At 29.8% G+C, this 13,117-nt stretch overlaps 2 protein-coding genes and 1 long non-coding RNA gene across 6 annotated transcripts in view; 2 read left to right on the top strand and 1 right to left on the bottom strand.

The window, feature by feature from the left end:
• The window catches only part of LOC141456878 (uncharacterized), an 85,962-nt gene that overhangs the window by 421 nt on the left and 72,424 nt on the right, over positions 1–13,117 (top strand). For 3 of the 4 annotated variants that reach the window (XM_074133223.1, XM_074133225.1, XM_074133227.1), the window contains exon 2: positions 7,703–7,911. In XM_074133223.1, the coding sequence (XP_073989324.1) occupies positions 7,816–7,911 (96 nt within the window). In that variant the 5' untranslated portion in view covers positions 7,703–7,815. Of the gene's footprint in view, positions 1–6,282; positions 6,578–7,702; positions 7,912–13,117 lie in introns of those variants that run through there. The other variant, XM_074133224.1, reaches the window with a different exon arrangement.
• LOC141457074 (probable cleavage and polyadenylation specificity factor subunit 2) lies at positions 2,237–4,459 on the top strand. The gene has a single exon (XM_074133589.1). The coding sequence runs from the start codon at positions 2,237–2,239 to the stop codon at positions 4,457–4,459; it is 2,223 nt and encodes a 740-aa protein (XP_073989690.1).
• LOC141456888 (uncharacterized) lies at positions 8,736–9,790 on the bottom strand. Its single transcript, XR_012460099.1, has 3 exons — positions 9,753–9,790; positions 9,250–9,304; positions 8,736–9,156 (listed from the first exon to the last, which is right to left on the bottom strand). It is a non-coding gene; the product is annotated as an uncharacterized lncRNA (long non-coding RNA).

The following is a 13,117-nucleotide window of genomic DNA, read 5'->3' as shown; positions in this document are numbered from 1 at the left end:
AAAAATATTTCAATAATTTAAAAAACTGTTTATTTTGTTTTCAATACCGTTTATTTGAAACACCATTTAAAAATGGGTATGGCTGATATCACTAGTGGGTACTCTTTTCTATACAATTTTTTAATGAACCATTTTTTTTAGCCTTAGAAGAGAAATTATTTTTTAGAAAAACTGTTGAAAGGGTATTAATTGATTATAAATATTACTTTCCATTAAGCTGCCGTAAGACTACAGATGAGAGGCAGAATGTCAACATATTTTACAGTACGATATAATAGGGCAGCCTTATCCGCATCAACGGCAACATGTAAATGATCAGTTGGAAGTTATCATTTTTACCACAAATTTTACCCTAATTGATTTTTTATGTTTTGCTGTAAAGCTTGGTCATCGTTTTATCTGTTTTTATTGCATCAAATATAAATCTTTATTTTTAAAGTTTGCCATTCAGTTACAAACTTCGCATTTAGGACACATTAGATGACACTTAAACAGTAACGTTCTTAATCTAGAATTCCTTTTATGCATTATCTCGCAGGGCAACACAAAATATATTCCCTGTTAAAACATCGGAACCAAATCCAGGTATCTCAGGTAGAGAGATCCATGATAATTAATTAATTTGCTGGAACCTCGGTCTAGGACGTGAACGTGAGGCTAAGATGGTTAGGTCATTTGTTAAGAATGGTTGTAAAGAAAGTAGCTAGGACAAGCTATGCTGACACAGAAAATGCTAAAATGCTGAGAGTACTCTTTTAAAGAAGATTTTAACCCTTATAGTACCGGAGATTTTTTTCCATACATATGCGAAAGATACCGGCGTTTTTTATTCTTTTTTCAGTGATATTATACCATATTGTATCTAACAGAATATGATTTGGATTGCAAAATATATAAAGTTTCAAACCTTGAAGAAAAGGACACATTCTGAAAAGTTTATTGAGGAAAATTTTAGAGGAGCGCCAAAGGGCCTCCGGGTTTTTTCGCATATGCATGAAGGAGCACGATCGCGTTTCCCGGTACTCAAAGCGTTAAAAAAGAAAAATTGATTGGAGTCGAAGAAAAAGATTGGTAGCGGAAAAGGGAAGTTGAAAGAAACTAAACACCGAAGGTACCAATTATCTGTAAAAGAAGAAAAAAAACCCTAATTGGTGGAAAAGAGTTTTTTTTCACCCGTGATACCCAACTGTTTGATTAGTGACATCAAAATAAGTAGCTTTTTAGTAGAATGTGTGGGACATACACACTTTTAGTAGGCAGATTTTTTTTTTAATTCTAATTAAGGCACATTTAAATCTGAGTCTTTTACTAAACCATGAAGTAGAGCTTCTTCTCATGCACCGCCTGCTCTCGAACTATAGCCCCTAGTATTCGTAAATGACAGTTTGATAAAAATTAGGTCCTAAGCACTGTCTTGGAACTAATCTCTTCCTAGCTTAATATTAAGTTAATTATGGTAGAATCTCACGTTTGATCTCTTGAAAATGCTGCTAGAATAAAAGTAAAGTGCTCATCTGTTTTCTTAAAAACTTCTAAAATTTAAATCCCTAATACAAATTTGAATAATTGATTTTTTAAAAAAACGGGAAGTATTATTAATTTAGATCAAATTTACTAGAAGGGAAAAATAAATTTCAACATTTTTTTATACTTTTTATAATAAATATTATCGTTGAAGAGAAGAGAGGTGGGAAATGGAAGTTATTTTAAATGAAGATTTAAGATAAATGGGAAAACTGGTCTTACTTATACTTTTTTTAACCTATTATGAAAATTATTTCTAAATTGACTCCCTAAACTACGTGATAACATTTTATTTTATCCACATTGTGTATTAACAATTTATTAACGCTCAGCTGGATTTATAGCAAATGTAGAAGCGCTCTCTTGTTGGATGTACTTAATGGCTAAACATTTGATTTTATATTTATTTCATTAATTTTTTTGAAGGAATATTTTTTTTCTTGTTTACATTTTTTCCAGATATTTCTTCATGTTTGTCCCTGTACTCTTTTTTTTTTTTTTAATGTAACCTATGTCTATCAACGTCATTTCTTTTAACCTCTCATTTATTGCTCTCCTGAGTAGCGTCACTAGTGTCTGCAAAAGTATATTTGTCTGCAATAATAACATCTAAGTCGAGTACTGAAAACTTGTATAAACTGTTTCGTGGACTACTGTTTGTTGTTGCAGTTAATAGTTTTAAATTTTACTCATTGTTAAAGCAGCTACAAGGATGACTTCAATAATTAAACTGAACGTATTATCTGGTGCAATGGATGAATCTCCTCCATGTTACATGTTACAAATCGACGATGCCAGAATACTATTGGACTGTGGCTGGAATGAGCATTTTGATCAGAATTTTTTAAATGAAATAAGCAAGCATGTTAAACACATTGATGCTGTATTGCTTTCACATCCAGATCCAGCTCATCTTGGTGCTCTACCATATTTGGTAGGTAAGTGTGGTTTAAGTTGCCCAGTCTATGCCACAGTACCTGTATACAAAATGGGTCAGATGTTTATGTACGATTTATATCAGTCAAGATATAATAACGAGGATTTTACAATATTTAACTTGGACGATGTTGATGCAGCATTTGATAAAATAGTGCAATTAAAATATAACCAGACTGCTAGACTAAAAGGGAGATGTCATGGCCTGAATATCGTTCCAATTGCGGCTGGTCATATGATTGGTGGTACAATTTGGAGGATTAAGAAAATTGGTGAAGAAGATATTGTTTATGCTGTTGATTTTAACCATAAAAAAGAACGCCACTTAAATGGTTGCAGTTTTGCTAGATTACAACGACCATCCATTCTGATAACAAATTCATTTAATTCAACCTTTCAACAGGAAAGAAGAAAAGTTAGAGATGAGAAATTGTTTACTAATATATTGCAAACGTTGAGCAACAATGGCAGTGTTTTGATAGCAGTTGATACAGCTGGACGCGTACTTGAATTAGCCCTTATGTTAGAACAACTTTGGAGTAATGAAAATTCAGGTTTACAAAATCATTTTCTTTGTTTTCTAAACAATGTTAGCTATAATGTTATTGAATTCGCTAAATCGCAAATTGAGTGGATGAGCGATGAATTAATGAAATCGTTTGAATCTGCACGATTCAATCCATTTCAGGTTAAATATATTAAAACTTGTCATAGTTTAATAGATATTCACAAAATTTCTGTCAGTAAAGTCGTACTAGCTAGTATGCCTGATTTAGAATGTGGTTTTGCTCGTGATCTTTGTTTAGAATGGCTCTCCGATCCTGCTAATACTATTATTTTTACTTCAAGAACTAGCAGAGGCACTCTTGCTCGAAAATTAATTGATTTAACACCTAGCCAAAAAACTATTCATGTAACAGTGAAAAAACGGGAAAGATTGACTGGTGAAGAGTTAGCTAACTATCGTAAAGAGCAAGATTCTTCAGAGTTTGACAGTTCAGATTCAGAAGATTTACAAATTATAGGAAATATAACTAAAAGTCATGATTTTGTTGTCAAACAGGAACAAACTAAAAAGAAAAAACGTAAATATTCAATCAGCAGATCTTATCCAATTTATCCAGCAGAGGACATTAAAAAAAAAAACGATGAATACGGGGAAATAATAGCAGTTGCAGATTATATGAAAGAAATAAAAGACCACAAAATTAATAAAGAAAAACTGGATGATGATATTAAAGATATAGTTGAATATCCTACAAAATGTGTAACACATGAAAAAGAAATAGAAATTAAGGCTTCAATTCAGTTAATTGAATTTGAAGGAAAATCAGATGGTGAATCTTTACAGAAAATTATTACAAGAGTCCATCCAAGAATGGTAATACTAGTAAGGTCTCCGCTACATGAAACTGGAATTCTAGCAAATTATCTTCGCCAGTGGGCAGAAACTAATGTTTTTACACCCTCTAAAGGTGATATAGTTGATGCTACAACTGAAGCACATATATATCAAATAAGATTGACTGATGCTTTAGCTTCATCGTTAAATATGCAACAGGGAGGAGATAATAATAGTGATTTAGAACTTGCATGGGTTGACGCAATAACTGCACAATCTTCAAGAAGTTGTAAACCACAATTGAAGAATAAAAACCAAGAAACTGAACAGAATGGTGATATAATAGCTGTACAAGATAAAACATTTAAAGCTGCCGTCCAAAACGATGATCTTCTAATGTTGGAACCAGTTGTAGAAAAATCTGAAATAATCCCACATAGTACCATTTTCGTAAATGAACTTAAACTCTCTGATTTAAAACAAGTTATTGTTAGAAATGGTATAGATTGTGAATTTTCTGGTGGTGTGTTATTTTGTGCGAATCGAAGTATTGCTATTCGCAGGGATCATAAAAGGAAGATTTCAATTGAAGGTTGCTTATCAGAAGATTATTATAAAGTTAGAACATTGCTTTATGGTCAATATGCCATTTTGTAAAATATTTTTAGTTCTTTGGATTAAATAATTTGTAATGTAAATATAGCTTACTATAGTAAAGTTTTCTTTAAAAGTGTTTCAGTTGTAGGGATTGCAGAACTCTAAAATAAATTTACATAAAACTTAATCCGTTTAGAAATGTTTAAAAGTTTAGTTTTTTACATTTTTTCTAGTAATTTTGTGATTAAGATTATTTAAAAAATTGTTTAAATTATTATTTTTAGATTTTTATTATGTATGTTTATATATATGTACATGTATAAAGGTATCGAATATTTCTTTGTGTTGACGGTAGCAATATTCTAAGAGTTATGATTAAATACTCCAAAAACACCCAAATTAGCGGATAATTTTATATGCTGCAATACTTTTTGGGAACTGAATAAGTCGAACTAAATTTCAAGTACCGTCAAGAATCTTCCGCAACTCGTATGTTCGTTTAATAATGAACTGGACATACTGCGGGGCCGAGAATACCATACTTAATCCTTCCTTATTAACAGTGTTCATGTCTAGAAGTAATATCTAAAGAATCTTGAAGACTTATAAAATACCATGTGGTACAAAGATTGCGTTCTTCTAGTCATGAAAATTTTTCTAAAATCATTGCAGTGATGCAAGGTTAATTATTTGAAGAACCATATTTCCTAATGAAAATTTTCTGGGTGGATGAAACTAAATTTATCATTAGGAGCATCATAAATCGCTAGAATTTCACGATATAGGTCGAAGAAATTCTGCGAGTTACGAACGCAATGCTATATCAGGTAGTAGACTTGTTGGGAATCATCTTATTGGACCTTCCTTAGACGAAGGAAGAGTGAATTATTATTTTTGTCTACAGCTTCTTGCACTCCTTTAGAGTAGACACGTTAGGACTACTCTTGAGGGGGATAAGTGAAAAAGAAGTGAACATAATAATACTCCATAAGTTTAAGCAATCTCTAGTTGAACTGAGACAGATAATATTTAAAGCATGCCATCCAGTTGAAGCTGAACTTGTTTTTTTGAATGCAAGGAATACATGTCAAATAAGAGAGGTTCTGTTACCTCTTTAGTGGCGAGTGCCAGCTCAAGCAAAGCCATAACAATATAATACTTTTTAATTAGGTTTAAGTTAGTGAAGATTATTTCTTGCTATTAAAATAAATACATATCATTTATTATAGGTTCCATGTGTGGTAGATTATTAATATTGAAGTTCTTCTATAAAAACTTGTTTTAACTTATAAATAATAAAAATTGCTTGCAGAAAAAAATGTAAAAGTAAATTTTGCATTCAAATTATGAAATTATTTTCGTTGAAAAACCTATACCTTCCCAATTGAAAAATAGAAATTTTAAGTCAGTATATCACTTCTTTCTCGCACTATTTATAATTTAGGTACTGTATTTAGGTAGAGCTTTGGAGGATTATTTGGCTGTATTTCTTTGTGGGGATATGATTGTCATTTCCTTTCACAATTGATGCTACCTACGATTCTTACAGTTGCGATAGTAAATAAACTACTAAATTATTATTATTATTATGTTAATCATTAAAATAAAAACAACAAGAGCTCTTGTAACATTTTGCCGTCTAAATTTTTTTTTTTTTTTAACTGCATAATTACTAAAGCTATAAGGAAAATGTGGTGCATTATTTATATTTTCTCAATTACGCTGTATAAGTTGGTAAATATAGATTTTGTATTTAGGTTCACCTCTTTAAACAAATTGTTCTATTAATAGTAACAAATGTTCCCTTAAAAATGTGTCAGTAGTGTATGAATTTGATTCATATATTAATTCATACATTTACGCAATTAATAGCCTTTTATATTGTGGTAGTTTTGCGAAAGAATTACTATTACTCCTTCTCTAGTTTATTTAGTTAATTGACAATAATTTAAGTTTAGTTCAGTAGAGAGGGGAAGCGTCCTCTCAGTATAGTGTTGAGATAAGGAATGAAACTGACCACTTGAACATAGTTCTATTTTAACTTTAGCCAACACTCTTTGTATATGAACCAAACACTACTACTCTTGGGATATATTTTTTTATATTTACAATATATGTTTGTTTTTGTGAAATTTTAAGTGAATTTAACTTTACGTTTAATGAAGATTTGCAACAAAAGTAAGTAAAAATATATTTTGGTCTTCATATTAGTTACATATCTTAATTGATAATATTTATTACAAAAACCTAAAGTTTTAGTTTAATTTTGAGTCTTAATTTCTTAAAGTTTCTAGTGTTTTAGTGATTAAGAACAAACCATCACTAACAATAAGTTTTTTAAAAAAATATCTCATTTCAAAATGTAGCAAGTAAATCAATCTGTGATAATTTATAAAACGTAAGTTTTCAAAGGATTTAAAATTTGGTTAATATTACAGTAAAGAGTTCAATACTATTATTTTTATTTTAGGCCATTTTTTAAAATTAAGTTTTCTTAATAAATAGGAAAAACAGCTTTATAAAAGAAAAGTAATTTGTTAGATTGTTAAATTTTTCCCGATTAATAACTTAAATTTTCTCGTAAGTATTTCTATTTTTTTTTATCTGTCTAAGTTACAGTGTTCTTTCTAGATTGATTTTTAAGACTGTTCTATACGCGCAATTTTATTAAATGAATGCATTCATAAAGATAATATGTTGTTTTATGTTGAAGAAAGATGTTTTTCTTTGTCTTTTTGTTTTTAAACTGGTATTAATCAATTGATTTCTTTACTAAATACAAGACTACTAATTCTATTTTACGTAAAATTTGTTTGTAAATGGATAAGAAATTTTTCAGGCTGTAAATGTTTTTTTTGTTTTTGTTTTTTTGTATTTTGAGAAAATGCTATTTTAAGAATTTAATGTGTTGATTAGCTGCAGCATCTTTTATTTAATGAAGTTCATTGTGAAAAAAAAAAACGAATTTTGGTATGATATTTGTGGAATATTTTTATCTCTTATCTACAAGTATTTTTCAAAATTCTACTTTAAGAGTATTTCTTATTCAATTGGTTCTATCATTATTATTTTCATTTTAAATTATCGTAGGATATTTCCTGTGAAATATTTCTCACACTGTTCTTACTTGTTCGTTGAGATCATATTCAAAAGTAAATGCATCTATTTTTGTTTTTACTCGGTAATATTTATTTTTAGAATTATTTATGGCAGATAATGTACTGTTTTAAAAATTGTCTTAACTTATATTCTTGCACCTACTTGTTGAATCTAATATTATGTATACTTTTTTTTCTTTTTCAGCATCGAACGAACGAGTTACCAATAATGATCAACTACACATTAGAAACTGTATGACTGATATAAGATTTTCTATTTAGTTTATCGAAAAAAAAAAATAACTAAAGTACCTGATAATGTCAACGAGAGAAGTTAATTTAGAAGGTTCTCCACCATGGGGCTTCAGAATGAATGGGGGAGCAGACTCTGGTCACCCACTCCGAATATCTAGGGTATGTACACCTACAAATTATACATATAAATTAATTCATGACATTATTTAATTACAATAATTTTTAATTTAATAAAACATCTGACGGGATGCCCTCTTCATAGCTCAAAATGGGTATTATTCTTGGATATAAAATGGGTACCAAATGGGATTCTCTTTTATAATTGTACTCGTATGTGTGTATGTAAAAAAACTATTATGTAAAAAAACTATATAGTTTTTTTTTCTTTATTTAATTTCCTTGTTGATAATATGAGTCATCAGCTCCACTTAATTATAAAAATAGAAACTCAAGATACTTTTGGTTTGTACTTTATACCTATGAAACAAATAATTTTATAACATTTCAGATCGCTTTTAGTTAAGAAATGCATGAGATATTTTTTACTTCATTTTATTATTTTTAAAGATGGATATGTTGATAAGATGATATGTTGTGAAAACAGTTTTCTCCTTAAATTTAATAGTTTATTGCTTCCAGTATAATTACGGGTTATCACCGAGGTTACATCGTTTCTCATGATTTATATTGCATTTAATCTTATGCATAAAATTTTATTTCATACCAGTAATATTTAGTAATTTTACAGTTGTTATTCTTGTATGAAATATGGAAAAATATAGGGAATAATTATTAGTTAATAAAATAACAGAAGAATATGATTTATTTTTCTGTATCGGGTTTTTCTATCTTGTGTTATGATCAATAATACAATTTCGGTGGAAGCAAAGACCCTGGAAATCATGAATTATACTAATAGATCTTTTAATATAGCGACAGCCCTAATAACAGAACCATCTGAGGGAAGAGAGTTTTTAAGTGTTTGGTGCTCATACTACATAGAAGCCCAGTTTTGAGTCCAGATGGCTACCTTCAGTTTTTATGTTTCTAGGAGCTTTAACAGCTCCCTTACCTAAGATAAATGTGTTGACTTTGGCTTGAGGACATTGTCGGAGGCTGGTACAGGTTGACCTCAGATGTTGATGCTTCTCTAGTGATAAATAAGTTCCACATGCCCCTATGCAAGGGAGGGAAGGGATTAGAACTATGCAGTTAGCGTATTGGATTCCCACGCGGAGATCCTAGGTTCGAATCCAGCTGTTGGCCTTAAGATTTTCTCTTCCTAGGAGCTTCTTACATCACATTATCTGGCGATGGACAGTGTGTGCTGAAAGAACACTGTCCGGAGGCCGGTAGTGCACTGAAAAAAGCTCCGGGCGCCAATAACCTCAGATGATGACGCGCCTTAAATCATTAAAAATAAAAAACCATTGTGAAAATACCATAATTTATTACTGTGTATAATAGCAGAATATAAGATGTATAAGCATAACTTACATCTCCTAGAAATGGCCCTTAAGAGAGTCGATAGGTCATTAACATACATGATATTCTAAAAATAGAAAAAAACTAAAAAAAGAAACTCTTTACTATTAATGAAACGAGTTTATATTTTAATCAATGACTACCAAATTAATGATATTTTGAAATTTACTTGGTGTTCATATTCATTCGGAATGTTCTGAAAGCTGAGACGTCATGCTTATATCAAAAATACAGTAAAATTATAAAAATACAATATAGTAAGTACGCTTGTTGAAGAAACATAAACATTCGAATTTTTAAGGAAACATGCAATTTAGTATTTAAAAACTTCCCCTTCCCTCCATTTTGTTCTCCCCTTTTTGCATTTTGTTTTTCTTTTTAAATTAAATTTAAAATATGAAATTGTTATAAAGTAACCCACACAATTAATTTTGTTAAACAGAATTATAAATGAAGGTAATTTTGTCACTATGAGAAATTACTTCACGAATTAGTTGAAAAATAATTATACTCACTTGAACATCATACTGAGGTCAGTTTAATAGACAGAAAGACTCACTTTGTTAAGTAAAAATGTTTTTGATGAGGGATTGTGATTAATTAAATGTTACAAAGAATGTTCTTGTTTATACACTTCCACTCGTTAGAGAAGTTATTTATTTTTTTTTTTTTCTTCGAATTTATTATAAGCCAAAAAATAATTTTTATGAAAACAGAACTGCGTTCAGGACCAGCTTTGTATTTATAGAAAAACCATGACCCTATTCTTATTTTCTAGTACATTAATATCTTGAAAAAATGAAAATTTGTTATTATTTCTTTTTCTGTACTGAAATAAATAATAATTTGTACTTTCGTTTTCACAAATTAAAAAGCAATCTTGGAATATTTTTATAGTTTCTATTGAATTCTTTTAAATTTGTACCGTTTCAATTTTAATTGAGCGCACCCTTTCAATTTTTAATACATTTTAAGTGCACTACTATTCCTTCCTATTAATTGAAATACCTAATTTTTTTTTTATTCGTTGAGAAGATACGTAAAAATCCTAATCAACAGTACTGAGTTTCAGAATCTTAATTACTGTGCGCTAATTTAAAATAAAAAATTGTAGGATGAAATATTTTTGTATTATTTTATAATTCTAATAAATAATTTCATTGTGATGTTAGTGGAAGATTATATTCTATCTTATCAAACTAATTTATTTGAATTAAGCAATTTCCTCTTTGCTTACATTTTGTAGCCTCAAAGTAACAAGATTCTTTTTATTCTTTTGACGTCTTCGCGAGTCGACGGTTGAGAAACGCTTGTCTAGATTTTTCTCTCTAAATCTAACAGTAATCTCGAATTATCTTTTTCAATATTAATTAGAAGAAACAATTTGCCCAATTGTTTTGGACTTGCACCATTTGGGAGTCTGTTATTTAAACAATATTATTTATCTGTTAATTAGTTCTGTTTTTGTTTTTTTTTAATAATTTTAAGTCTGTAGTATAGTGCCTATTTTCCAACACAAGTGTCTGCCAATAAAGCTAAGGATGTATTGTGGTACTGGTTTCGATTCCTTGTCTGGGCCTTGGATTTTATTTAATGGTTTGAGAAATTAGTCAAATATATTGCTAGTCGTCTTCGTTCACATTTGGTACTTAGACGTAAAGCTCGTGTTAAATTAATAGGTATTACTAGCATTTGCTTGTGTTATTTATTTATTTATTTTTTTTTCGGAGACTTTTATCGAACTTTTTATTCATAAGTGCGTCTTTATGATTTTTTTTTTTCATGCAATGAAATGTTTTAAATTATTTTAATATCCAGCATTAATTCTAATATTGACAGAAATGTAGCTGTAGTTGGACACATTATTGCCTTTTTAGAAAACTGGTTTGAAATAACGTATCGAATAAAGCGTGTAAAATGTTGTTTGGTCCGCTAGGGTGAACATCACTAGGAATGATTGGAGGTCATTATTCATTGTTGGCCCGCATTTGTTTGGCAGGTCCTTTTTTTACATCATCAAAAGCCACTTTGGCTGAGACATATTCTAAATGCGGGTGAATCGGATTAATAATTATATTTAATAGTAATGTCTCAATTACTTCCTTTTATTATTTTGCATCTTGATAATGAGGCCCTGAAAAAAATTTTTTTTTTTTGTTTAATGTCTAAAAGCGAAATATATACTTAACTTTGTTTGTGACTTTTAAAATCTGAGGTATTGGCGCCCGGTGCTTTATTTTTTCGATGCAATGCCAGTCTCCGGACAGTATTCTCTTGTTACAATGTCCAGTACCGGTCAGTGAGCTGTAAGAAGCCCGTAGGAAGAGAATAATCTAAGGGCCAGCAAATGGATTGCATTATCTCGGCGTTGGAATCCAGTATTCGTTAACCACTCAGCCAATCCCTTCCCTCGCTGTTGCTATTATTGTATATTATTATTCATTATTAGTGTAGATTATAAGTATAATCTAGAAAGTTCTTGTCAATCCTTTGGAAATATTTATTTTCATCTTCAGAGCCCCCAGTTCAGATGTGGTTTAGAGAAAACAAGTGTAATAAGTGCAACATAAGGTATAAACAATTACAATGTTTGTACTCGGGAATTTTGGAATTTATATAATCTCTAAGGGGACTACCATTTTTAACTGACTTCTAAATTGCCTCATCATGTAATAACAGTTATTTTCCTTTATCTGTGGGAAAGGACTAGGGCGTACGCTTCCCTAAGACGAACTAATTATAGCTACCCTAAAGAAAAACATACTCCAGTCGAAACTAAAAAATCCAGTCCAGGAATTTCCATTAATAACTTGTCTCCATTCGAAGTCAATAATGTGACTCATTTTCTAGGGACTGACCCATGAAAATAAAGATTCCAGAATAATAGTTAACAAAAAAATATTGTTTTTCAATTTGTAATTTTCCCAAACCTTGGAAATGAAATAAGTATACGCATAAATCTTTTAAAATAGATTGAATCTAGAATCAAATAAAATCAAGGAAACCACATTTCTTTTCTTATTTCGCCACAAAACTCCCCGGAAATAGTGATGCTTGTAAACTAAAAAAAAAAAAAACAACAGTTATTTACTTATTTAAAAAAGCTGATTCCTAGCTGCCTACTAAAATAAACTTTATATCTTTAGAATCGGTAACTAAAAATCAATGAAAGAAAATATCTTATAAAATTATTTGTATATTACTTCTATTTTTAGTAATTTTTTTTTAAATTTGTTAATTGTAAATAATATGTTGCGTAAAGAGTGGTTAAATCTTGAGAGTTGCTTTCGTGGTTATAATTAGGAATAATTTGTTAATTGTACCAAAGTTGCGTAAAGTGTGGTTCAAACCAATGCTTTCGTGGTTATAATTAAGAATAATTTGTTAATTGTACAAAAGTTGTGTAAAGTGTGGTTCAAACTAATGCTTTCGTGGTTATAATTAGGAATAATTTGTTAATTGTACAAAAGTTGCGTAAAGTGTGGTTCAAACCAATGCTTTCGTGGTTATAATTAAGAATAATTTGTTAATTGTACAAAAGTTGCGTAAAGTGTGGTTCAAACTAATGCTTTCGTGGTTATAATTAGGAATTGAACATACTAGAAAGCATAAAATTTTAACCAAAAATTTTGTACAACAACTGTAATATTCTTAAATAATAGTTTGGTGTGAACATCCACACAATATTACAATTGTGCTAAATTTCTTCTAATTAAAGTTTAAATAGAAAATTTATTCCAAAAGAATCATTAATAAAAAAAAAGTACTAAAGATATTTTTGATTGATTTAGTTAGACAAAGTATCTTCTTGTCGTGACGGTTCACACCTGTATGCTATTGTCCTGAGTGTACAAGAAGGAATGCAGGCATGCTGCCGCAG

The sequence above is a fragment of the Rhodnius prolixus genome, unplaced genomic scaffold (assembly GCF_049639745.1).
Source record: "Rhodnius prolixus isolate KJV_2025 unplaced genomic scaffold, Rpr scaffold_10, whole genome shotgun sequence".
Lineage (NCBI taxonomy): Eukaryota > Metazoa > Arthropoda > Insecta > Hemiptera > Reduviidae > Rhodnius > Rhodnius prolixus.
The sequence above is the reverse complement of the archived record's forward strand: the minus strand, read 5'-3'. Positions and strand labels throughout refer to the sequence as shown.